We start from the raw sequence: 27,884 nt of genomic DNA, 5'->3' as shown, positions 1-27,884 counted from the left end.
AACAAAAATATCACATGATATTATGATTATTGAGCAGTCAAAGGAGATTGAGGGACCTCAAACTGTTTAAGCTGTTAGAAAACAACGATTACATAAAATGAAGTCTGGAAAAAAATACATTAGCCAAATAAAATGTCTGCTCTATAAAAGGCTCTAAATTCTAACACATTGGGTTCTTTCATTATTTCATGTTGCCATGAGTTCCAGGCTTAATCTGAAGAAGTTTGACAATGAGACATCATATTTTTAAGATATTCTATCTTTCTTATAACAATATTTTAAAAAGCATGACAATGAATGAAATAAACAAACATTGGAAAATAAATTATTAAGCATATAGATTAAAAAGGAATTTTGCTAATTCAACAAAATTTCTATTTCTAGACTGAAGGAAAATACAAATGTAGACAAATGAACAATTACATAAAGGAAACTAAGGCCTGAGGAAGGGACATATTATGGTTTGATATTAAAAGTAAGTTTAAAATTCTCTTTTACTTTATCCCCTCAACTTCCTGCATTGTGGCGCTAAGACTAAATGTTGGTAGTAAAAAGATACCCAATGGCATTAGATTTCAAAGTGATAAAGAAATCATTTTCATAGGATCCCTACAAGTCACCTTCCCAATAACAAGCCACTATGCTCCAAAATACTTTTAATTCAGAATTTTCCTAGGCTTTGTGTTCTACAGGAAGTATTAGCAAAGCCCTATGCAGAGTGAAAAGGCTACAGGATCAGCTTGAGCTGTAGACTGAATTAATGTCTGTTTATTATTTAGTTTATTTGCATGTCATTATTCTTATTTAATACTTTGGAATAATCAAATACAGATGCAATCAGAGTGAATATTATTAGCAACAAATATTTCTTTGATCTAAAATGAAGACTTACTATTGTTTATTTCTACCATGTCAATGTCTTCTACTTTAAAGCAATTTAAAGCATTTTTATAATATGTCCTCTATGCCCTTGTAAACTATTTGGAGATTTAAAACAATAAAAACTCTTTAAATCATTGATATTAATTGACATTTTACCATCCTCATTCAAGTTACTCAGTTTCTTAAGGTATTTTGTTATTCGGATAAGTAGTAAGAAAGAAACAAAATTATTTTTCAAAGAAGATACCTTCTCTAACAGCTCTGTAATAGGAAGAAAAAGTGGGTTGGAAATATTCCATTAGGAAGAAACAAAGTCTGCTGTTCTTCTGTATGACATAACAATCTATAGCAGATAAAGAATTCAAGATTTCACTCATTAAACAAATTAAGTGTTGGGTTCTCTCTGAATCGGTTATGCATATATAGACAACAATAAGGCATCCACAAATAAAGAATCTCAAATAGGAGTATTAAGCCTGGTAAAAAGCTTGCCTGGGTGTTTTTGGCATTTAAAACACTCTTGAGCTTCCATGATAGCTCAGTTGGTAAATAATCAGACTGCAGTGCAGGAGACCTCGGTTCTATTCCTGGGTAGGGAAGATCTGCTGGAGAAGGGATGGGCTACCCACTCCAATATTCTTGGGCTTCCCTTGCGGCTCAGCTGGTAAAGAATCCACCTGCAATGCAGGAGACCTGGGTTTGATCCCTGGGTTGGGAAGATCCCCTGGAGAAGGGAAATGCTACCCACTCCAGTATTCTGGCCTAGAGAATTCCATGGACTATATAGTCCATGGGGTCACAAAGAGTTGGACATGACTGGGCTGACTTTTACTTTCAAGTCTTCATGGACAGTATCTCAGGTCCTCTCTCAAGGAACTCATTTCGTTCATGATCCACATAAATGCATTTAACAGCAGACGTAGCCACAGAAAGGGATTCCCAGGTGGCACAACGGTAGGGAATCCACTTGCCAGTGCAGGAGACACAAGAGATGTAGCTTTGATCCATGGGTTATGAAGCTCCCCTGGAGTAGCAAATGTCAACCCACTACAGTACTCTTGCCTGGAAAATTCCACAGACAGAGGAGCCTGGCAGGCTACAGTCCATGGGGTCGCAAAGAGTTGGACACAACTGAGCACACACACACAGAGCCACAGAAATTCTCTATTTCTATTTGGCAAGCAACCAGAAAAGGGAATAGATCCACAGTCCATTCTTCATTTATGCTTTTAAATTGTTTTTGTAATCAAAAGAACTTGAATACAGTTTGAATTTCCATCTATATTTGATTACAAATGTGGATGTGCAGGGATGTATGTGCTGGGGAGGAGGAAGAAACAGAACCTAGGTCTAGTAAGTTCTGTTTTTGTTTTGTTTTTTTTTATTTACTTATTTGTGCCAGGTCTTACTTGTGGCACACGGGATCTCCAGTCCTTGTTGCAGCATGCTGGATCTTTAATTGTGTGTGGTATCTAGTTCCTTGACCAGAGATAGAACCTGGGCCCCCTGCATTGGGAACCTGGAGTCTTAGCCACTGGAGCACCAGGGAACTCCCAGTTCTCTTTTAAATTGTTATTTATCTACATAAAGACTGCTGATGAAGCTAGGTGCAGTCACCTTGATGAACTAGAATTCCCATCATCAAGATGCTGATAATTCACAGGTGTAAATTTCTCCTCTGGAGAATTGTCCTGGGCCAAATGGGAATAATCTCACCCAGGAGGCTACTCTCCCACCCACCTTTGAGAGCCAACCCCAAGCAATGATTGGCTGACCGGGGCACAGAAGACCGGTCCACTTGCTTCAAGATGAGACCAACTCTGTGATGCCATTTGTGCTCTGGAGTTTCACTATATGCGCAAACGGTAACCTGTTTCCACTGAGATATTCCGCACAGACATCTTCCCCTCCTTCATCCTGCTTCCCTTACCATCCTTTTCCTGAGAGCTTTGCCCAAAAAACCACTCGTTCTTACAATCCCTGTCTCAGAACTGCTTCTACAGAACCTGACCTAAGATAATGTACGAGCAATCTTACCCATAATTGTCAAAAATAATTTAAATCTTTCGGTAAATGGAGAAGTACTTCTAAGCTAATTGCTTTGATGATTTCTCATACTGAATTGTGGTGTAAGATTGTGGCTGTCCTCAAAGAGAAAGTGCAAATAGCAAACATTTACAAAAATGATTTTTAAATAAAAGCATGCATTAAGCAGTGTACTTTGCTATAAAAAATATAGCAGCAGAAGAATTTGTGGCACTCAGTGCATTTTTATACACTGCATAAATGTATTAATTAGGTGCCATTTTAGCAACATTAAAATCACATAAACATATGAAATGATAACATTAAAACGAGATATTTCAAACCAAGTATGCTATGAACAATGATCACATCCATTTGCTATTGATTTTAGAAACCTCACATCTCAACAGCTTTTTCCAATTACCACAGTTACACAAATTGTAAGTCATTATTTTGGTACATGTAAGATAAAAATGAAAAACATGCTTATAAGAAATGATATATTTCAGTTCAGTTCAGTCACTCAGTCGTGTCTGACTCTTTGTGACCCCATGAACCACAACAAACCAGGCCTCCCTGTCCATCACCAACTCCCGGAGTCCACCCAAACTCATGTCCATTGAGTTGGTGATGCCATCCAACCATCTCATCCTCTGTCATCCCCTTCTCCTCCTGCCCTCAATCTTTCCCAGCATCAGGATCTTTTCAAATGAGTCAGCTCTTCGCATGAGGTGGCCAAAGTATTGGAGTTTCAGCTTCAAAATCAGTCCTACCAATGAACACCCAGGACTGACCTCCTTTAGGAAGGACTGGTTGGATCTCCTTGCAGTCCAAGGGACTCTCAAGAGTCTTCTCCAACACCACAGTTCAAAAGCATCAATTCTTCAGCCCTCAGCTTTCTTTATAGTCCAACTCTCACATCCGTACATGACCACTGGAAAAACCACAGCCTTGACTAGATGGACCTTTGTTAACAAAGTAATGTCTCTGCTTTTTAATATGCTGTCTAGGCTGGTCATAACTTTCCTTCCAAGGAGTAAGCGTCTTTTAATTTCATGTCTGCAATCACCATTTGCAGTGATTTTGGAGCCCAGAAAAATAAAGTCAGCCACTATTTCCACTGTTTCCCCATCTATTTGCAATCTATCTATAGTCCCCATGAAGTGATGAGACTAGATGCCATGATCTTAGTCTTCTGAATGTTGAGCTTTAAGCCAACTTTTTCACTCTCCACTTTCACTTTCATCAAGAGGCTCTTTAGTTCTTCTTCACTTTCTGCCATTAGGGTGGTGTCATCTGCATATCTGAGGTTATTGATATTTCTCCTGGCAATCTTCATTCCAGCTGTGCTTCTTCCATCCCAGCGTTTCTCATGATGTACTCTGCATATAAGTTAAATAAGCAGGGTGACAATATACAGCCTTGACGTACTCCTTTTCCTATTTGGAACCAGTCTGTTGTTCCATGTCCAGTCCTAACTGCTGCTTCCTGACCTGCATACAGGTTTCTCAAGAGGGAGGTCGGGTGGTCTGGTATTCCCATCTCTTTCAGAATTTTCCATATTTTATTGTGATCCACACAGTCAAAGGCTTTGGCATAGTCAATAAAGCAGAAATAGATGTTTTTCTGGAACTCTCTTGCTTTTTCGATCATCCAGTGGAAATGACATATAAATACTCACAATATTATTATTTTAGAGTATTTATAGCAGTTTCCAGAGCTGCTGGCTTAAATTTCAAAGCAAATATTCACATCAGCGATACTAATGACACCATCATACATATCCATTAGGATGCTGTTTGTGAAGGAGAAAACTCCCACCACAATATATATACTGAGTCTCCTTGATAATAAAAATTTAACAGGTATGTTCAAACATGATAACTTCTTCATAACAATTAACTAGCTATTTCCTACTTAGCATTTAAAATAAAATCAAACTTAATGTATCTGAATTTCTAAATTCAAATTTTCATTTATCTTTTCTAGTCAAACCTTCATCTTTTCATTGTAGAAAAAAATCTGTATAAAATAGTTTAATTATATGAAATAACTAAGGTTAGTTTTTACCTTCCAAAGTTATTATTTACTTTACCTGTTTTACAGGTGATTATGATGACAGAACTAGCTAAATTACACAGATACTAAAAAATATTCCAATCACTTTTTTACCTTTGAATTTGAAAAATGACTATAATTTAAAGAAAAATTTAAAGAAGACTTTAAAATTATCCTAAAATTTAGTACTTTTGAAAATACCTTTAGACAAAAGGTCTTTGGTAAGTTTCTGCAATTTCTTTCTTTTTTTTTTTTTTGTCCATCCAAATTTTCTAATTTAAAATGTTTCAGGAAATTTTACCCTGCACGAATGTGAGATATTTACTACTCAGTCCTTACCTTCCATCCCCTGCTTCCCAATATTGCTGCTACTGCTGCTTCTGTTAAGTCACTTCAGTTGTGTCCGACTCTGTGCGACCCCATAGATGGCAGCCCACCAGCCCCCGCTGTCCCTGGGATTCTCCAGGCAAGAATACTGGAGTGAGTTGCCATTTCCTTCTCCAGTGCATGACAGTGAAAAGTGAAAGTGAAGTTGCTCAGTCGAGTCTGGTTAGGATTTTTTATAATGACTCAAACAGGTAGAATTAGGGGGACAGTTGGCTTTGGTCTGGTTGAATGCTCACAGCCCTGTTGTCCTCTGTTCTGAATTACCTGTTTTCTCATGTTTACATAAAAAATCCTAACCAGACTCACAATTATTAACTACCAGTTTTCTTCATAGTCATGTTTCAATCACTTCCCAGGGTTGTGGTTCCATCATGTCTAAAGACATTTAGAAGTGTGGGGACAGCCAAGATGGCAAGCAAGGACGTAAGACAACAGGAGAAACAAGTCTCTGAAACTAAAGATTGTGTCTTCAAACTGCCTGAAAGCTGTCTTAAATTTTCTCAGGGTAAAGGAGGCTTTCCAGAAAACTGGTAATTAGTGCCTCCTGAAGCTAACTGGTGCGGTTACCAGCATCTGATGACTGCCTTGATTGGCAAGTGATTACAGTGAGTCTGTACAGTGAGCCTAAAGAAAAACTCTTATCTCTTCAAGTGTAATGTTGTCAGGAGAGTGAGCCACTGGTGGAAGAATGTGGATAAAAGATGGCTCAGACACAATCTGCTTGTTTGGCTGCACTGAGTCTGACTCTCTAGAAAATACAACTTGACAACACTTTTCAAAGTTGTCTTTCCAAGTCAAAACCATTCCAATACTGAAACTAATCAGCCTAGCTCCTGAAACTGTCTCCCTAGCTAGTGACAACTCCATCCCAGGCCTATTGTCCAAATACCAATCTATCTTTGATTTTCTGCCTGGTTTACAAAGGGCTCTCTGACCTCAGACTCATTTCTGACCAACAGAATCTGCTCCTTGGATTTTGTTTGGGTGTGTACATTGTCTTCCAGGAGATCTATTGCCACTTAGCAGTCCTCTCCCTCCAGGCTCCCCAAGCTCTGCTCAGTTTACCTTCTCAGACAGTCAGAATAAAGTAGGCTCTTGGGAATATGATTAAAATCCAGTGAACTGAAAAATCAACAAGCAAAAAAGTGACCTATAAGGTAAAGCCAGAACTTGCACCAGCATCCAAACCACTTTCTTCTGAGGGGTGATAGGAAAGAAATACGACAGGGTTCCAAAAGTGATGGCTCCAGAATTTCTTACAGGAGGGTTTAGGAATGGAAATCTGGTCAAGAGGCTAAGAGATTTATTTGGAAGCTGCAAGTGCTATTTTTATAACAAGCATTCTGCTTTTACTTAGATACTTTTTAAAAGTAGTTTGCATCGAAAACTGAACTTTTTAACCAGAATGTGTATAGTTTTTGGAGGTGGAGTAGCTGGAATAGTGGCAATACACCTAAATCATCTTTGTCCTTACGTCTATTCACCACTAGTTTTAAGAGGAAGTAGGATTCCCAGTGGAAATTTGGAAATAATACGATCAAGACAAAGCAGCTTGTTAAAAGTAAAACATAATGGCTCAACCATCCCATATGCAAAGTTTTAAAGAATTATAGTCATCACAAGACCAGTAAGAAAAAGAAAATTGTAGCAGACATTGCCTCTATCTTTGCTTCTGCTCACCAGAATCCTGATTTTATTCAAGATTTATCTTCTTCCATAATCCCTACCCACACACCCACTTCAGGAAAAGTGAGCCCCATTCCAGACTCGGGAGTGAATCTTGATTGATCTTAAGCCATTCACAATCAACCATTCTCAGGCTCTCTGTTCTTGACAGTGCTTGATATAATCATGGACAAATGTCCCAATTCTGGCCACTGAAATGGGAGGAGAAGTCTTCTGGGGCAAAGGTTTCCTGGCTCTTCAGACAAGACACAAGGAAGAGGTCTCTTTCTGCTTGAGTGTGGCAGTGTGGAACTGCTCTAGTTATCTGACAGAAGGTCATCTATCTATCCCGCCAGAGGGCAAGGCAAGACAATGCAGAAAACTAGGCCTCACTGTGCTTAGACTTCTCTACCTCTGGGCTTCAAGTGAAATAAGAAATAGCCTTATTGTTTATGTTACTTTCACTTGGGTTGAATATTCTCTGCTTTTAGCCAGTGATATCCTATTTGATAGTTCATATAATGGAAGAAAAATGACCTTTTAAATGTAACATCCTAATATTGCTTTGGAAGGCAAGTATCAATACTATTAAGATTACAGTGATTCAAGGGATGCAGAACAAGTGTGCCCAGTAACCAGCACCAACAGGGACACTGCTTAGCTGACTGAGAATAGACCAGTTCAGTTCAGTTCAGTTTAGTCACTCAGTCGTGTACGCCTCTTTGCGACCCCATGAGCTGCAGCACACCAGGCTTCCTTGTCCATCACCAACTCCCAGAGTCCATCCAAACCCATGTCCATTGAGTTGGTGATGCCATCCAACCATCTCATCCTCTGTTGTCCCCTTCTCCTCCTGCCCCCAATCCCTCCCAGCGTCAGGGTCTTTTCCAATGAGTCAGCTCTTCGCATCAGGTGGCCAAAGTATTGGAGTTTCAGCTTCAAAATCAGTCCTACCAATGAACACCCAGGACTGACCTCCTTTAGGAAGGACTGGTTGGATCTCCTTGCAGTCCAAGGGACTCTCAAGAGTCTTCTCCAACACCACAGTTCAAAAGCATCAATTCTTCAGCCCTCAGCTTTCTTTATAGTCCAACTCTCACATCCATACATGACCACTGGAAAAACCATAGCCTTGACTAGACAGACCTTTGTTGACAAAGTAATGTCTCTGCTTTTTAATATGCTGTCTAGGTTGGTCATAACTTTCCTTCCAAGGAGTAAGCATCTTTTAGTTTCATGGCTGCAATCACCATCTGCAGTGATTTTGGAGCCCAGAAAAATAAAGTCATCCACTGTTTCCCCATCTATTTGCCATGAAGTGATGGGGTCGTACAGAGTCGGACACAACTGAAGTGACTTAGCAGCAGTAGCAGCAGCAGATGAGACCAGATGCCATGATCTTAGTTTTCCGAATGTTGAGCTTTAAGCCAACTTTTTCACTCTCCACTTTCACTTTCATCAAGAGGCTATTTAGTTCTTCTTCACTTTCTGCCATAAGGGTGGTGTCATCTGCATATCTGACCAGTGTTCAACACCAAAGGCCATTTTTAAGACAAAAAAACAAAACAAGCTCAAACTCAAGTGAACAGAATTGGTAAAGACAAGATCACCCACAAACGTATTATTTGATTTTTTTAAAAAAGTCTTATTGAGCCAAAATCTGCTTTCATGTTACTGTTTTATTCTTCACTTTTGAGAGACAATGATATTTTTAGATGCAATAAAGTTGAAGTGAATAAAATTATTTTATATTGATATTATTACTCAATTTTCCAGGTTCAAAAGCAAGAATAATAGAATTGGACTACTTCTTTGGGATGGGATGAGGAAAAATTTAATTAATGATTATGAGGCCTTCTGAAATTTTATTTGTCACATAAAACTTTTATAATATCACCTCAAACCAACTACCAGTAGTCATTAAGAATTATAAGACTGGAATAGAAGAATGATGGTTCTTTTTCTCAATTTATTACTTTTTAGACATTAGCAATGCTCATAGTTTCTTACATTACTGGTTATCCATAGTCTCAGTTCTAATGATATGGTTCCCTCAAAGGATTATATTTATCCACAGGCGGACTTCAAGGAAGTAGGAAAAACTTGTTATTAACAGTTGGTTTGATATATTAAATAGACATTATAATTCCTCTCATATCAAAATTTGGCAACCCTGTCCATTGAAATTTTAATCCTGTCTTTGCCTATAACTGCACAGGTTTTATTATTTTAATAACAAATTCTATCTGTGTCATCCAGGTTAAAAAATAACATAGACCAATTGTCTTGGACACAAATCTGTCAAGCTGATATGTTTCCATTTTCTTCAATCTGATTTACTCAAGATTAATTTGATTTCATATAGTGAAGAACAAAAACCTCTCATAAATGACTCTCACTCCATCCTGTAAAAGCCTGATTTTTCAGTTTTCTGAAGTATCAAAAATGTAGCCTCATGCACCATTATACTGTGTAGCTTCTATGTGAAGCAATTATATCAAGAAGGCAGTTGTGGGCTACTGTGATACTAACAATAAAGACTTCTGAACTAGAAATTTATTACCACTAGTCTTGTACTTTCCAAAAAGACATTTAAATGAACATAACATATACGTCAATACACAGACTAAGTTATTAATTAAGCAAAAGCAAAAATCTAAGACTAGTTTTGGGGATGTCCTTGAGAAATTGGACCTATTTTTCCCCTTGATAAAATGTATTCCACTGAAGTCAAGAGAATTTAAACTTCATTTTATTCCCACAGCAAACCCAGAATAGGTTGAGCAATCACCAAATGTGACTCTTAGTTTAAGAACACAAAGTAAATCTTTTCAACAATGTATTTATTTTAGGAGAAAGCTATGAAATACATATGACAAAAAATAAAAATCTCAGTTTGCAATTATTACCTCTCCAGGAGAAACATAAATTCCCAGGTGAGGCTGGACCATCCCTGTTGGAATAGGCCAAGAGAAAATGGGAGTTGCAGTGACTGTGGATATTGCTTGAGGGGGTCACGTAACCAGTGTGACTAAGTGAATACGTTAGTGTTCAAATAATAATACTCTTGTTTCTGAGCACTTCTCTCCTCATTAACCACCCTTAAAATACAGCCAGAAATGTAGAACCTGAGACTGGACATGCCCAGGCACTGAAACTTTCCAAAAGTTCTGAGACTACATTCTCAGAGAAAAATGCCACCTGCTAATTAAAGCTCTGGTTTTCCAGGTGGCTCCATGGGTAAAGAATCCACCTGCCAGTGCAGGAGATGCAGGTTTAATACCTGGGTCAGAAGATCCCCTGGAGAAGAAAATGACAACCCATTCCAGTATTCTCGGATAATCTTATGAACAGAGGAGTCTGGTGGGCAATAATCCATGAGGTCACAAAAAAGTCAGACATCACTCGGTGACTAAACAACAATTAAGGCTCCAGCATTTGAACTTCTTGTAACATCATCAAGTAAGCAAATTACAGTTGTTTGTTATGCTCCTTTCTCTGTCTTCTATCTTGTATTCATCAAAATATAGTCACATGTATAAGAATATGTTCATTCAAATTTTTTTTTATCACTTCCCTGGTGGCTCAACAACCTCAGATATGCAGATGATACCACCCTAATGTCAGAAAGCAAAGAGGAACTAAAGAGCCTCTTGATGAAGGTGAAAGAGGAGAGTGAAAAATCTGGCTTAAAACTCAGCATTCAAAAAACTAAGATCATGGCATCTGGTCCCAGCACTTCATGGCATATAGAAGAGGAAAAAGTGGAAACAGGGACAGATACCACTAACTAGCTATTTTGAAAGTCATTAATAGTTAGGGTAAATTGAAAATTTTTAGTTGAAAAAATATAAAACTAGTGGGTCTTCACAATGTACATCCAGAGGGCCAAAATTGTTAAAATCATTGTGGGTTTTTAAATAGCACTCAAGGTTCAGATCTCATAAAAGAATGATAATTATGAATCAATATTTTAAAATGTAATATATTTTTCAAACAATAAAGTAGAAATTACTTGTTATCACTGTATAGTTTTTGCCACATATTGGCTTCAAATCTGACATAGCTAAGTAGAGCATCAAACAATTTTGTCTCATCTATATGATTAATTCACCAAATGTTAGGAAATTAAAGCCACAATCTCATCTAAGTCTAAAACAAGTAATTAAACTTGTCATGTTACTAATGAAATACAATCCAAACAGAATTTAAATAGCTTCACAAACATACTGAATAAATAAATAGGTTCAACTGAAGCCAATTTTTAAAAAAAATTGTTTTAGTAAAACATTTAAGCCATATTGTCCAAGATAGTAACCACTAGCCACCTGTGGCTATTCAGCACTTGAAATGTGGCCAGTCCCAATTCAGGTATGCTGTGGTGTGAAGCGTAAACCAGATATCAAAAGATTTTGTGTAAAAAAAGAATGTAATATGACTCATTAATAATTTTAAATTATTGATTAAATATTAAAAATATACTATTTTGCACTAAGTTAAATTTAGTTAAAAATATAATATTAAAATAAATTTTATCTTTTAAAATGTTTTATTATGACTAGTTAAAAATTTTAAATTATGTTTGTGGCTCACATCACACTTGTATGACACAGCACTGTTCTGGTCATCAACATAATTTACCAATACCCTGGTACATATACATGCTTAAAGTGGTGTGGTGTGGGGGAGAAGCTTTCTATTCAGATGCATCAGAAGAAACTCATTCCTGTTCAGCTATCTACTTTTTAGAAACTTAGGGGAAAGTGCTCATCTATAGCTACAACTGTAAAATAAATCAGTAAAATAGAGCTTTTTAAATGAGGTGTATTGAAGATTAAAATTACAGGTATTTGTCATGTCATGTAACAGGTACTCAATAAATATCAATGGTCCCCTCTTCCCTCTTTAACTTAGATTTTTAAAAGTCTCTATTTTTGCTTTATAAAATAGAAATAGTATGTATGCCAAAATTATTTATAATATTACTACCTGGGGATAGCTATTATTATAATTTATGCAGGTAGATAATCTCAGTCTTTTTTTTTTTTTCGTGTGGCTAAGAGGGAAAGGGAAAAAAGAGAATCCGTGTTATGTAAACTATTTTGTGGCCTGATTTTTTAATTGCATAGCTACTTATTGCAACTACCTGTGTCATTAAAAATTCTTTAATATAATTATTAATGACAGTGTGGTATTCCATGGTGTGGATATATCATAATTGATGAAGCTAAATCCCCTGTGTTGGCTATTTAGTCATTTTGAAGATTTCGCTATCACTAAAGAAAGAAAAATAATATTGAACACTCTCAAAGCCAACTATTTATTTCACTTTTATGATTATTTCCCTTAAGATTATTTCTAAAGAGATAAAGATAATTTACACATATAAAGATATGTGATGACATATTCCCAGACTGCCTCACAAAAGAGTTTATATACTAATCATGTATAAAAATACTCATTTCCCCCATACTTTTAATCTTGGATAAATTCCTTTTGTGTTTTACCATTTTATAAGTAAAAATATGAGTATTTTAAAGTTTTTCCATGAGTAGAGGGGTTTTCATAAATCCCTCTGTCATTTGTATTATGCAGAATTCCATGGACTGCTACCACAATATCAATTTATCTCCCAGAATCTGACCATATACTCTACATTGAACCACTTGTGTACTAAATCCTCTTAGGGGTTATTCTCATTAGTATCAAACGTACTGATATCTGTCCCATTTTAAGCAAAACAAAACAACAACATAAAAGTCTGGTCCTACTTTGTTGCTCTCCTTTGAAAAAGAACTTCTCAAAAGTATTATCAATGCTCTTTGCCTTCGACTGTTTCCTCCCATTCACTTGAATCCAACCCAGTCAGGCATTTGTTGCCACTTCTTCAATGAAAACGGTTACCGACGACCTCCATATGGAGTCAGCAGTCAACCACCAGTCCTATTTTATTTGACTTAGTGTTATCACCCCTCCTTAGCTTACAGTGCTGCCCACTCCCTCTTACCTTGCCTTCTGGAACAGCACACTTTTCAGGTTTCCTTTGTATTTAACAGACCTAGTATCTCCTTTCTTGGTGACTCCTCTTCATGCTGACACTGTAATGCCAGCAGACCCAAGGAATCAGTATTTATCTTCTCCTTTGTCCCTTCACTCACTGTTTTGGTGATCACATCCAATTTCATGCTGGTGACTCACAAACACGTATCTCCAGCTCTGATCTCTGTCCAGAACTCCAGACTCATAAAACTGACTGCCTTCCTTCCCAAAGGCTGTACTTGGACACCTGATGGCATCAAACTCATAGTTCCAAACCTGAATGCCTGATTTTCCCCTCTGCTTTGCTTACAATCTTCCCCAACGCAGTTAATGGTAACTTCTTCCTTCCAGTTCCTCAACCACAAAATTTTGGACTATGCTTTTATTGCTCTCTTTTTCTCACATGCCTTATTAAATAGTAGGTGCTACTGGCGTGACCTTTTAAATATGTCCAAAAGCTGATGATTTCACACTACCTCCACTTCCTAATGCAGGCCATCATTATCTCTCACCTGGGCTTTTAAAATAACTTTCTAAAGGTTCAGTCTTCTCTTGCCCCTCCTTTCCTCCATCATAAACACAACAGCTGCCAGAGTGACACTGCTAAAACATAACTTAGGTCTTGTTACTCTGCACATTTCCTCATACTTTTGCTTCCAATAGCTTCCCATAGTACTCAGAGTAGAATTGGAAGTTTTAGAAATGGCTATTGGGCTCTAAATATCCCACCCTCACTCTTACCACTTAGATTATACTTTCTACCCTTCTCCCATCTATAACTCTGTTCCTGCCACACAAGCCTCCTGCCAGAAACATACCCACCTTAGTAAACATGGCTAGAACACTCATACTCCATATTTCTGTTTGAGCAGCCCTCTTGCTCCCTTCATGACTTCCCTTCAATGTCACTTTTTCAACTGGGACTATTGCCAAAAATCTATTCAAAATTACAATCTGCCTCCTCCCCCACAACTCCAGCAACTTCTCTTTTACTCTAATTCTATTTTTTTCAGAGGACTTTTCACCTTCTAATGCACTGCTGTGAATAATTTAACTAGGTATCACGTTTAACTGTGTGTCTCCAACTTGCTTCATGAGTACAGGGGATTTTGTCTATTTTATGCCAGTAATTTCTCAACAAATATTTGTTGAAAATATGAAATATAAATAACTTCTTCATCTCCTTTGTCCCTTTTCACTTCTGGCTGTTCATTCAATCAATTAATTAGCAAACTGTCTTCATATGTTTTTATGATTTTAATTTTTTGTGCCTGATATTTGCCAATATTTCCTATTTATCATTTAATTTTTACCCTTATTATTTTTTCCTTAAAAAATCCCTTGTCTTTAGAATAGATATTATATTCACAGGTTTCAAAATTCAAAAGGTTTAATAAATTGGGGGGGGTACAATAAAAATTTTCTCTCACACTCAGACGCCCTGTCTTCTAGCTCCTGTCCCCAAGGAAACAAAAGGTATCAATTTTTTTGTATTTTTCAGACATATAAGCAAATATATATCTGAATATATGTATATGTAATGAGAGAGAGAGTACACGTTTACTTTTTACTAATTTACAAAATGTGTACTGTACACTGTTACAAGGTTTGCTTAACCTTATATCACACCCTAATCAGCTTGACCCTGGAGAGTGTTTCATATTGGTGAATGCTAAGTATTTACTTTTTTTTTTTTTGGCTGTGCCATGCAGCTTGCAGGATGTTAGCTCCCAGACCAGGGGAGCTAAGGGTCTCCAGAAGTGAAAGCACAGAGCCCTAATCACTGGACCACCAGGCAATTCCCTACATTATTTTTTAATCCAGAAAATAATACATTGTACAGAAACTTATAAAATTAACCCCTATTGGTATTAAGATTATTTCCTTAATCTTTAGCTACTACAATGAATAACCAAAAATAAATCACTATATATTCAAGTATCCCCTGGAGTAAGAAATGGCAACCCTCTCCATATTCTTGTCTGAAAAAATTTCATGGACAGAGAAGCCTGGTGGGCTACTGTCCAAGAAGTCAAAAAAAGAGTCAGAAATAAATCACTGTATATTCAAGTATACAATTGACACTTTAACAATATGGAAGGAGGGTGGGATCTTCCCAACCCAGGGACTGAACAAGAGTCTCCTGAGTCTCCTGCATTGGAAGGCTGATTCTTTTCCACTGAGCAGCCTTTGTTAAGAAGAACAGAATCCTCTGGGGTTACTCAAAATGTGTTTTTCCCTTTCCCCTACCAGAGGCTTGAGGGGAGTTTTCACAAATATTCACTGTGGATATCTAGTGGAACTCCTTGAAGTAAAACTCAAAAAAGTGTGGGGAGCGCCCATGACTAAGGTCCCTAGGATTTTTAATTCTGAGTTGTCCACACTCAGCATCCAGTAATTCATCAATTATAGTGCAGCTTTTTCTACCCCAACACTGGTTCCTATGAAAGTTTCTGCTAATGGGTTTCTTCTCAGATAATTTGTGATTCTCTGTATAACCCGTGTCTCCAGTTTTGGGTGCAGTGATTTGCCCTTGGCCTTATTCCTCTGACATACAGAAGAAGAGTTGTTGATTTTCCAGTTTGCTCAACTTTCTACTCCTCATCAGAGCAGAGTAGCAAATGATAAACCCCTTACTTGCTGGACAGAAAATTAGAAGTCCATATTGATTCTTTAAAGATTTTATACTTGCCTGAGGAAACATCCTGTTAGATTTTATTAAATGTTTATGTCATTGTATATATTTAAATTTTTTCTTCATGATTTCACTGCAGGTAACATGCAGTTCATGGGGTCGCAAAGAGTCGGATACGACTAAATGACTTCACTTTCACTTTTCACTTTCATGCATTGGAGAAGGAAATGGCAACCCACTCCAGTGTTCTTGCCTGGAGAATCCCAGGGATGGGGAAGCCTGATGGGCTGCTGTCTATGGGGTCGCACAGAGTTGGACACGACTGAAGCGACTTAGCAGCAGTAGCAGCAACATGTTTTAAAAGGACTTCTCTACTCCAAGATTACTTAATATTTGTTTTTATTTTTATCTAATTATTTTACGATTTTTTTCTTATTCATATTTTAATGCATCTGGAGTTCATTGAGTCACATGGAACAAGAGATTTAACCTCATTTTCTAATTCCCTGCTATTTAGTATTATCATATAAATAATCCAATCTTTCCCTCACAGTATAAAAATTTTACCTTTACATCAAATTAAATTATTATAGATACTCTCTGTATTTCTATTTTCTTTCACTGAGCTGCTACAGACATATAAAATCTTCTAATTTGCTTTAATATTAAATATATATTTATATTCGGTATGCAAGTTTTACCACTCTCCTAGCCACAATGAAGTCAATTTCACTTCTGTCCTTTATTGTGCCCATCTTTGCATGAAATGTTTCCTTGGTATCTCTACTTCTCTTAAAGAGAACTCTAGTCTTTCCCATTCTACCTAGGGACAACCACAGTGGTGTGGTCACTCACCTAGAGCCAGACATCCTGAAGTGTGAAGTCAAGTGGATCCCAGAAAGCATTACTACAATCAAATCCAGTGGAGGTGATGGAATTCCAGCTGAGCTATTTCAAATCCTAACATATGATGCTGTTAAAGTGCTGCATTAAATATGCTAGCAAATTTGGAAGTCAGCAGTGGCCACAGGACTGGAAAAGGTCAGTTTTCATTCCAGTCTCAAAGAAGGGTAATGTCAAAGACTATTCAAACTACCACAAATTGTACTCATTTCACAGCTAGCAAGGTAATGCTCAAAATTCTTCAAGCTAGCCTCCAGCAGTACATGAACTGAGAACTTCCAGAAGTATAAGCTGCATTTAGAAAAGCCAGAGAAACCAGAGATCAAATTGCTAACATCTGCTATATCTTACAGAAATTTTTCTTATAGAAAAAGCAAAGAAATTCCAGAAAAACATCTACTTCTACTTCACTGACTACACTAAAGCCTTTGACTATGTGAATCACAACAAACTGAAAAATTCTTAAAGAGACGGAAATACCAGACCGCCTTACCTGCCTCCTGAGAAACCTGTATGCACATCAAGAAACAACAGTTAGAACCAAACATAGAACAGTGGACTAGTTCAAAATTGGGAAAGGAGTATGTCAAGGATGTATATTGTCATCCTGTTTATTTAACTTCTGTGCAGAGGACATCATGTGAAATGCCGGGCTGGATGAATCATAAGCTGGAATCAAGATTTCTGGGAGAAATATCAACAACCTCAGATAAACAGATGATACTATCCTAATGTCAGAAAGCAAAGAGGAACAAAAGAGCCCCTTGAGAGTGAAAGAGGAGGTTGAAAAGGCTGGCTTAAAATTCAGCATTCAAAAAACTGAGATCATGGCATCTAGTCCCATCACTTCATGGCAAATAAATGGGGAAACAATGGAAGCAGTGACAGACTTTATTTTCTTGGGCTTCAAAATCACTGCAGATGGTAACTACAGCCATGAAATTAAAAGACATTTGCTCCTTGGAAGAAAAGCTATGACCAACCTAGACAGCATATTAAAAAGCAGAGACATTACTTTGCCAACAAAGGTCCATCTACTCAAAGCTACGGTTTTTCTAGTAGTCATGTATGGATGTGAGAGTTGGACCAAAAAGAAAGCTGAGCACCAAAGAATTGATGCTTTTGAACTGTGGTATTGGAGAAGACTATCAGCGTCTCTTGGACAGCAAGGAGACCAACTTGCTAAACGAAATCCTAAAGGAAATTGACTCTGAATATTCATTGGAAGGACTGATGCTACAGCTGAAGCTCTAATAAGTTGGCTACCTGATGGGAAGAGCCGACTAATTGGAAAAGATCCTGATGCTGGGAAAGATTGAGGGCAGGAGGAGAAGGGGACGACAGAGGATGAGATGGTTGGATGGCATTACCAACTCAATGGGCGTGAGTTTGAGCAGACTCCAGGAGATAGTGAAGGACAGGGAAGCCTGGCGTGCTGCAGTCCATGGGGTTGCAAAGAGTTGTACATGACGGAGCATCTGAACAACCACCCCCAGTTATTCTTCATTCTGAAACTTTGGGCAATTTCACAACCTTAATCTTCCTAATATATTTTGGAATAATGTTCAAGAATTCTTCAATTCCAATTGTATTAAATTAACAGATTAATTTCATGAGTCATGGGTAATGGCACCCCACTCCAGTACTCTTGCCTGGAAAATCCCATGGATGGAGGAGCCTGGTAGGCTGCAGTCCATGGGGTCGTGAAGAGTCGGACATGACTGAGTGACGTCACTTGCACTTTTCACTTTCATGCATTGGAGAAGGAAATGGCAACCCACTCCAGTGTTCTTGCCTGGAGAATCCCAGGGACAGCGGAGCCTGGTGGGCTGTCGTCTATGGGGTCGCACAGAGTCGGACACGACTGGAGCGACTTAGCAGTAGCAGCAGCAGGATATTTTGAAATCAGATCAACTATTGAATAAAATTAGGAATTTTATAGTCAAACTGATTTAAGACATTAATTGGACTAATTGCTTTTGGAAATGCAGCAATGAGGTTGGTTTCCCATGCTGTTCAAACAAGGTACCAACCCAGTCTCCCATGGTATCTGTACCCTCTCCTCTGCTTGTTTGCTGCTCTCCTTCACTCACAACATGGCTGCCAGCAGCAACCACAGTTGTGTACTTTCCTGGTAGAACCACAGTGAAAAGAATGCACTACTTCTCACCTGTATCTAACAAAAGTTCTGAGCTTTGCTCTGATTTGGACCACCTTTTGCTGTGGTCTGAGGAAATGAAGCTACTGACTGGTACACATTCCCAGCTAGGGTGTACCTTTGGATCTGGGGATGGAATCATTCCAATCCAAACTGGCAAGCTGCTACTAAATAGGAGCAGTTAAATGTTGGGATTAACCATGATCGCAATGAAAATTTCTTATAATTTAAAAATGTCCCCCAGACCTTTCAGCCTTCTTAGTCCTAGCAGTAGGCATCTATTTAAAATATATACACACTCACTTGTGCAGGTGTACGCATACATGTACACAAGCTATGCGAATTCTTACAAGGCCTAAAAACTAGAACCAAAAGGTGAAATGGTCTTATCCAAATCATGGCAGATATTGGCAAATGAGAGTTAAACATATAATTCATTGTGCTAGATAGAACAGTATATTTACATGACTGACTCACCAATAGCCAGAGATTTCTGATGCACACCACCTCTGTAGTTATTCAGAATAGCCTATTTATTCTCTTTCTCCTAAGTAAGACTACTTCTGAAATCTCATTCAATTTTATTGGTGTTTCATCATTCACTGCCAGCATATTTGTCATGGTCTCTGCAGTTGGCATTTGTCCATAATTTGGTCAGGGTAAATGTGCATATGTCCATTCCCCTCAATATTCCAAGCCTTCTTAAAGGGAAGGACACATTCTAGTCTAGTCTACCTGTTGAACCCCTTACCAAGGAGCTTAGCAGCGACCACTGTATATTAAGGATTACTGAATAAATATCATCAAGTAGAACATATCATTAGCTATATGAAATTTATTCTGGATAATTATATGTGACAAACAGACTATTAAACTAGAATTTATGAACCCATATTCTTCCAAAGTACTTTTCTACTGCTCTCATAACAGGACTTGCCACTCTCACCTCATTGTTTTCACCTTTCATTCATCTCAATTGAGCAATCATTTATTTAGAAGCTGCTATGTACCAGGATATGCTTGGTGCTAATGATACAAATATTGCTAATTACTTTATCTTCTAGGGTGTACAGCCTCAGCATTGAATATACCTTCTGGGAAGGTTCTTACCAGCGCCCTTCTGTCTTATTTTAACCCTATGCATTCCTCAGATTCCATAGTGAATCATACTTCTTCCATCAAGTCTTTCTGAGCTATTTTTCCTTCAGTGCTGCTTCTTTGTGCAGAAATCTTAGCATATTCATCTCATTCTCTAATCTCAGTAATGGCAATGGAGCTGTGAATCTCAGTCTTTACTGAGTGGTGCAGGGTTACCCAAAAGAAGAGCACAAAGAGTTTAGATTCAAACAGAGGTAAGAAAGTGTGTTGTAAAAAATAGATCCTAGTGGAAGGGAGCTGATACAGGCTGCTAAGGCAAAGCTTCCATGTTTAGGAGCCATTAACCTAGAAATACCACAGTCTCAGCCAGCTTTCCTGAGGGACAAGATGCCATCTGGGAGGAAAGGTCATGGGGCAGCCAACCCGCTTTAAAACGACAGTCAGGTTTACCTCCCTTCATGGCACAATCAGTCTAATTACTAAAAACACCAACAGCAAACACAAAAAACCCCCTCATCCTTGCTGGATGAGTTCTAAAATCTCTTTAACAAGGTTGGGGTTGGGAAGGGAGAGAGGATGTTTATTTTACAATTAGAGATAAACTAAGTACATGGTTAATATTTCACTGTGATTGAGTTTCAATTAAAGTATAATTAATCAATAAATAAACTATTAATTATATATTATTAATATTTTCTCAGCTTTATTACAAGATGGGAAGAAAGGAAGACAGAAAGGCAGGGGGCTTTCAGGAGACCACAAACATGTTTGCCTATGAGGAACATGTGACCGTTGCCACAGAGAAGTAAGAAACCAGCTTAGGTCTTGAAAGCCACAGACTTCACCTAGGATTGCCTTTCCGAGAGCTGAGACACACAGAAGCTGTCACAGAGGAGTCTGGATCAAGAAGCTAAGAAAGCAAAGAGCTCGGGTTGGTAGGATTTAAGATTGTCTTTGTTATTAATTTCTTAACACTAGTAATTTTACATAGAAGAGCTTCATTCACAAGCAATTCATTAAGAAATATAATAAATACTAATATTTGCTGGGTGTTCATTGGAAGGACTGATGCTAAAGCTGAAACTCCAATACTTTGGCCACCTCATGTGAAAATTTGACTAATTGGAAAAGACCCTGATGCTGGGAGGGATTGAGGGCAGGAGGAAAAGGGGACGACAGAAGATGAGATGGCTGGATAGCATCACCGACTCGATGGACATGAGTTTGAGTGAACTCCGGGAGTTGGTGATGGACAGGGAGGCCTGGCGTGCTGCAGTTCATGGGGTCGCAAAGAGTCGGACACGACTGAGCGACTGAACTGAACTGAATATTTGCACATTTATCATCTTTCATTTAAAGGGAAGTGTCTTTTACTTCTAATTTACTATAAATATGTCCCTTCAATAGTGTTTCTTTCTTTTTAAATGTACATTCTTTGGGGAAATTTTTGAATTCAACATAATAGAGTAAAAAGCATATTTTCCTACAAAATGTTCCCCAGAAACTTTATATACTTAACAATATATGAAGTAGGTTATTGATTTGACCCAGGGTGGCATTTCTCAGTTTGTTCATTAAATGAATTTTAATATAGAATTTACACTAGAGAAGATGGCCTTGCCAACAAGAATTTTAAGTCACTTAGCATTATAGTTGTCATTCAGAAGAGGATTGTCATTCTCATGATACAATCAAAAGTCATTTTCTTATTGCCATTTACAGCAAAATGGATGGACTTAGAGATTATCTTACTAAGTGAAGTCAGAGAAAGACAAGTATTACATGTTATCATTTATGTGTGGAATCTAAAAAATAATACATGAATCTATGCACAAAAAAGAAACAGACTCACAAATATAGAAAACAAACATATGCTTACCAAAGCAGAAATGAGTGGAGAGATAAATTTGGAATATGGGACTAACAAACTACTACACATAAAGTAACAGAAAGGCCAGCACTGTTAGGACAAAGTCTAGTTTAAAGCAACAGGATTTACTCTATAGCACAGGGAACTATATTCAATATCTTATAATAACATACAATGGAAAATAATCTGAAAAATATATATATATATAGCTGAGTCACTTTGCTATACACCTGAAACTAACACAAAATTGTAAATTAACTAAACTTGAATTTTAACGGTGCATTTTCTAAAAAAGTTTATAAAATATGTTTTGTATTCAGTATAGGGCAAAATCATGGTAGATTACAGATAACATAATTACATGGGTATATTTTCCTCTGTAATCAATTTTTAGTACTGATTTTAAAATTTCCACTGAAGAGAAGCTTCATATCTTGAAATGAAAATTCAGTTATAAAAAATTCAAGTTTTAAAAAAATTCATGTTTAAAAACTATTTCTTACCAATAGTAAAGTGATAAATAAGAAAGATACTTTAACCATATACAAATCTTTAAAACCGTTACTTCAGGGAAATTACTTTGCAGAAAAAATAAGAAAACCTCTCCTTTCAAGAGTCAATTTAAACATTTACTGGTAGACTATATTCCAAGCACAAGGTGTCTCTAAAAATGGTAAATTAGAAGTATAGTGACCCCTAAAAAAAATAAAAAATTTTATGACAAAAACCTACATAATTGAAGAAGTTTTAGCTCATCACCTGTATATGTCTTCTAACTGCAGATCAAAATCTTGAAGTTTCTTTTGATATTTCTCTGTAAAGTTATAGAATTCATTAAGGATTGAAGATTTCAAGTCAGGGTATGGACATTCCAAAGTTTCTAATTCCATGGGCAGTTGACTAAGCAGGTTACTTCTTTCTTCTGAAGAATGATCTAATATCTGAAAAAAAAAATTATATGATTGTTCTATTTAATATAAATGACAAATTGATAGATTACTATCTGTATTGCACTTACTTTCATGCTCCAGTCTGAAAGATAATTTTCTATTTCCTGTTGCTCTAGCCTAAGTTGTTCATAGACAGCTTTCAATTGTTTCTTCACGAAGTCAACCTATAGGACATTTAAAGCAAGTGGTATGCAAATTATTGATTTATTCAATATTTAAATTTAAAGTCACAGAAATTTGTCTCAAAAGTCAGTAAGTGATGACAAATTAAATAAGTGAAAGTCCCTTTCAGAATCCATGGAAGAGGGTTCAAGAGATGTCACATCCAGGCAGTGTCCATCAGGCAAAGGAGCTTTAAAGGGGCTTCTGGACAGATAACCCCAAAATGAGTTCAATTATAGCCACTCTGCACTCACAGTGAGTTTTGTTTGTGATAAGGCAGAAAGCTTACCAGACTGCCTCTGTTCCAATCACCCCCTCCTTTCCTCACATCCTTGCTACTGATCCCCAGATGGGCACTGATTTTTAATGTTCATTTTTAATTATTTATGAAAGCAATATGACAATACTACAAAAGCAACTAAAAAAATAGAGTAAGAAAAAAATCACCTGAAAGCCTACATACAGTGGCAACCATGATAAAGGAGTTTATGCTCTAGTCAGTGGCTGCTAAGTCGCTTCAGTCGTGTCCAACTCTGCGTGACCCCACAGACGGCAGCCCACCAGGCTCTGCCATCCCTGGGATTTTCCAGGCAAGAACACTGGAGTGGGTTGCCATTTCCTTCTCCAATGCATGAAAGTGAAAAGTGAAAGTGAAGTCGCTCAGTCGTGTCCCACTCTCTGCGATTGCATGGACTCCAGCCTACCAGGTTCCTCCATCCATAGGATTTTCCAGGCAAGAGTACTGGAGTGGGTTGCCATTGTAGTAAGTAAACTCATAAAAAAGTAGGTAAGAAAGTATCAGGAGGAGGTAAGTGAGGTATAAACTGGGTGAGGGGATAGGGAGTGACTGGGGCTTCTCTCGTATGAGTGGTCAGTACAGGCATCTCAGAGGAAAGGACATTAATGCTAAGACTAAAAGACAAAAAGAGCCATCAGTGGGACGGAAGAAACAGCCCGTGCAAAGGCCTTGAGACAGGAAGGAGTCTGGCTTATGTGAGGAATAGGAAGAAGGCCAGCACTGTTAGGACAAAGTCTAGTAGGTAAAGCAGGGTATCAGATAGATAGTAAGACTAAAGAGGTGGAAGGTGGGGTCAGATGCATGGGGAGTTTTGGTACCAGGTACCCAACACACAGTGAGGCCAAGAGATATCAAAATATCAGAGTTTGGAGCAGAGAAAGGCTTGCTACAGGGCCCTGCAAAGAGACAGGTGGCTCATGCCTTAAAAAACCCCAAACTCCCCAAAAGCTTTTAGCAAATCCCTTTTTATACGAAAGGTAAGGGAGGGGCCATAGTTAGTTGTTGCAAAATTCTAGTGTCAGATCCTTTGTTCTCCAAGTTAAGTCATGGTCAGGTCACAAAGATCATGCAAACCTCCACTGAAACAAACGATAGTCTCTGTTCTAACAAGAAAGAGCAAAGTCCCAAGGTTCAACTTCTCCCCTCCCGCCAAGATCCAGACTCTGGCTAGGAGGAGGGAGTCCCTGTGCCAGCCGGTTACCTTGCCTGGGAGCGTTAGTCCAGCAAGCAGTCTGGATCCTCCCACCAGTACCCAGGCCTGGCTGAGGAGACAGATCTCAGCCGGTGGCACTTTCAGGGTCCACTCCCCAGGCCTTGCCCAGCCATTATCACTGAGGGAGCAAGAAGCCCAGGACCCAGCCATCACATGGCCCAAAGCTGGGGGAACCTGGTCCTACAGACTGTGGCCCATGGAGACTGCCACACCATTAGGTCTAAAAGATGGGGATTGGGGAGAGTTTTGCTGTTGCTTCAGGGCCTGGGCCTGGCCAGTAGGTGGCCATGGTGAAGGTTCTGGAGCCTTGAAGGACACAGCCCTCACCCTTTCCCCAGGTCCACCAGCTCACCTGCCAGCTAGAGGTCAGAGGGCCTGGAGCACCCCAGAGAGGGTGGTGATCCACTTCTCACCACACTTCGTGCTGTGAGGACCACCTCATGGCTGACTGCTGGTGAAGTGGGACTTGTAACCACAGCGCTAACAGTTACCCCTTAATGGTTACATGCTAACGGTCTCTAAGGATCTCACTCTAACAGTCTCTCTTTAAAGGTCTCACGCTAAGGATCTTGAGCTAAAGGTCAGGGGCTCAGGCTGCACACTTGCCCCACCCCTATTACAGGAGGAACCCTGGCCAGTAGGAGCCCTGAGGGGATTTACCAGGAGGATGACTTAATCCCTGTCCCTAGGATAGGACCTCAGAATACACTGGAAGGAGGAGAAAGGAGGAAAGCAGGGTTATGAGGTTATTGTAACATTTCTAGGTGAGAAATGAGCATGTTGGACAGATTAAGGGACAGAATTTGCTATACATTCTATTTAAGCACATAAAACATACACGTTTATCTCAGACTCTTCCAAATATTACAGTATTAAAAGTAAAGGAGATATACTGACCTCTTCCAATACTTTCATAGAGTTAGATTCACTGTGTGAGTGTGAATACTGTGAAATGTGATGCTGTCTGTATTTTAGATCTTCTCTCAATTGCTGAATAGGATTTATTACATTTTTAAGATATGTGCACCATTGTTCTGATAACTCCTGTTCTATGGTGAAACAAAATCAAAGCAACACATTATTAAGTTTCTTCAAGAACAGGTCATTAAGATGCAGATTTTTTGGATTCCTTTAGAAAAAAACAAACAGCAGTTAATATTTAAAAGACTGAAATGTGTGGCCCACTTTCATCTTTAAAACAAAACTCCCCTTTAAATGTGGGACCAAAGAAAAAACAAAACCTACCAAAATTTATAAGGTCAGAAAGACATTCATTTCCAATGTTCTCTTCACTGAATAAGGATTTTATTTCAGATTCCATTTTGTATCTGAAATAGACAATATCTTAATCAATTATATTATAATCATAAACATATATACAAGTTAAAAAATAACTAGCAGTAGAAATACTCAATCTAATGTGGTTTCATTCACCTGTTCATTAATTCAGACAGCATACTACATTCCTAACATCGATTAGATAATCTCCAAGACACTGAGAGAGACAGAAGTATGGCTGCATACCTCAGAAGTAACAGCATTAGCAAGGCAAGGACAGGATACATCCCTGCACTATTTCAGGTGGTAAGAGCAGTGGGAAGTGGGGAGCCACTGAAGGATATTAAGCTGACCACACCAATTCAGATCTGTGTTTCAGAAAGATTTCCAAGGCAACAAGATGGACGATGGGCTGGAAGGAGGGTGATCAATAAAAATGGAAGATGAAGAGGGGATCAGGCAAACCTGGACCAACAAGGAGGTTATTTTAAAAGTTCAGAGAAGGTCCTGACTTAGGGAAATGGGAGTAAAAGTATGTATTTTACATACCAAAAATATAATAAATCTTAATAAACTTTTACTATATTATTTAAATATAGTCATTTTAGAGTAAAACTATAACCAGCACTAAATGGACATAAATATACTGTACTCAATCCCTTATTTATGGCAGGTTTGATAAAAATCATAAAAAGAGTTTTGATTTGTTATGATTGTTAAGATACATTATTTAAATGGTATAAAATAAGAAAATAGCAACAATATAATACTTTAATATGATTATTTTTATTTTTGTATGTAAGTTTCTAGTCCTTGTCTATATGCATGAATATTTTAAATAGTTGTAATTATAGCCTATCTACCATTTTACATTAAGACTTTTTGAAAACTAACTTTAATAATAATAAATAATTATTTATTTATTCCAAGCAATTTTTGTAATTATTGTTTACCTTAGTGGCTGCATGGTATCCTATTTTATATATGTGTCATCATCTTTTAAGCCAATTTACAAATATGAGACAAGGGTTTTGTTTACATGTATAAAGGAGGGGGTGCTACTGTCGATGACACTATTTCTTTAGCATATGGTCTTAGTCAAAAGCTTTTTTAAGATTACATATGAAATTGATGGGACTGGATGCCATGATCATAAACATGGCATTCAGTCCCATCACTTCGTGGCAAAAAGATGGGGAAACAATGGAAACAGTGACAGATTTTATTTTGGGGGCTCCAAAATCACTGCAGATGGTGACTGCAGCCATGAAATTAAAAGATGCTTACTCCTTGCTTCCAAGGAGTAAGCTTGGAAGCAAGCTTACTTGCTTGGAAGCTATGACCAACCTAGACAGCACATTAAAAATCAGAGACGTTACTTTGCCAACAAAGGTCCATCTAGTCAAAGCTTTGATTTTTCCAGTAGTCATGTATGGATGTGAGAGTTGGACTATAAAGAAAGCTGAGCACTGAAGAAATGATGCTTTTGAACTGTCATGTTGGAGAAGACTCTTGAGAATCCCCTGGACTGCAAGGAGATCAAACCAGTCAATCAAACATGTATATTATCATATGTAAAATGATCAAACCAGTAAAGGAAATCAGTCCTGACTATTCATTGGAAGGACTGATGCTGAAGCTGAATCTCCAATACTTTAGCCACCTGATGCGAAGAACTGACTCATTGGAAAAGACCCTGATGCTGGGAAAGATTGAAAGCAGGAGGACAAGGGGATGACAGAGGATGAGATAGTTGGATGGCATCACCAACTCAATGTACATGAGTTTGAGCAAGCTTCAAATATTGGTAATAGACAAGGGAGCCTGGTGTGCTGCAGTCAGTGGGGTCGCAAAGAGTGGGACACACCTGAGTGACTGAACTGATGAAACTGATATACTGAGAATGGGTGCATGACAGTGGAGTATACCCAGAAGTTATTTCATAACATATATATATTTTTTAATTTATTTGGCTGTATCAGGTCTTTGTTGCGTCATTTGGGATTTTTTCTTACAGTTTCAGTATAAAGGCTTAATTGCCCTGTGGCATCTAGGATCCCATTCCCAACTAGGGATCGAACTTGCACTGTCTCCATTGCAAGGCCATTCTTTTCTTTTCTTTTTTTTTTTTTAATTGGAGGCTAATTACTTTACAATATTGTGCCATACAATTTGCCATACATTCACAAGAATCAGCCATGGGTGTACATGTGTTCCCCATCCTGAACCCCGCTCCCACCTCCCGCCCCATACCATCCCTCCG

At 38.0% G+C, this 27,884-nt stretch overlaps 1 protein-coding gene across 1 annotated transcript in view; it reads right to left on the bottom strand.

Moving 5' to 3' along the window:
* The window catches only part of CCDC148 (coiled-coil domain containing 148), a 212,964-nt gene that overhangs the window by 169,484 nt on the left and 15,596 nt on the right, over positions 1-27,884 (bottom strand). The window contains exons 5-8 of the mRNA XM_010859012.1: positions 25,589-25,671; positions 25,241-25,392; positions 22,739-22,834; positions 22,480-22,661 (exon numbers count right to left, since the gene is read on the bottom strand). Of these exons, the coding sequence (XP_010857314.1) occupies positions 22,480-22,661; positions 22,739-22,834; positions 25,241-25,392; positions 25,589-25,671 (513 nt within the window). The remainder of the gene's footprint in view (positions 1-22,479; positions 22,662-22,738; positions 22,835-25,240; positions 25,393-25,588; positions 25,672-27,884) is intronic.

Source organism: Bison bison, unplaced genomic scaffold (genome assembly GCF_000754665.1).
Source record: "Bison bison bison isolate TAMUID 2011002044 unplaced genomic scaffold, Bison_UMD1.0 scf7180017864452, whole genome shotgun sequence".
NCBI classification, from domain to species: Eukaryota; Metazoa; Chordata; class Mammalia; order Artiodactyla; family Bovidae; genus Bison; species Bison bison.
The sequence above is the reverse complement of the archived record's forward strand: the minus strand, read 5'-3'. Positions and strand labels throughout refer to the sequence as shown.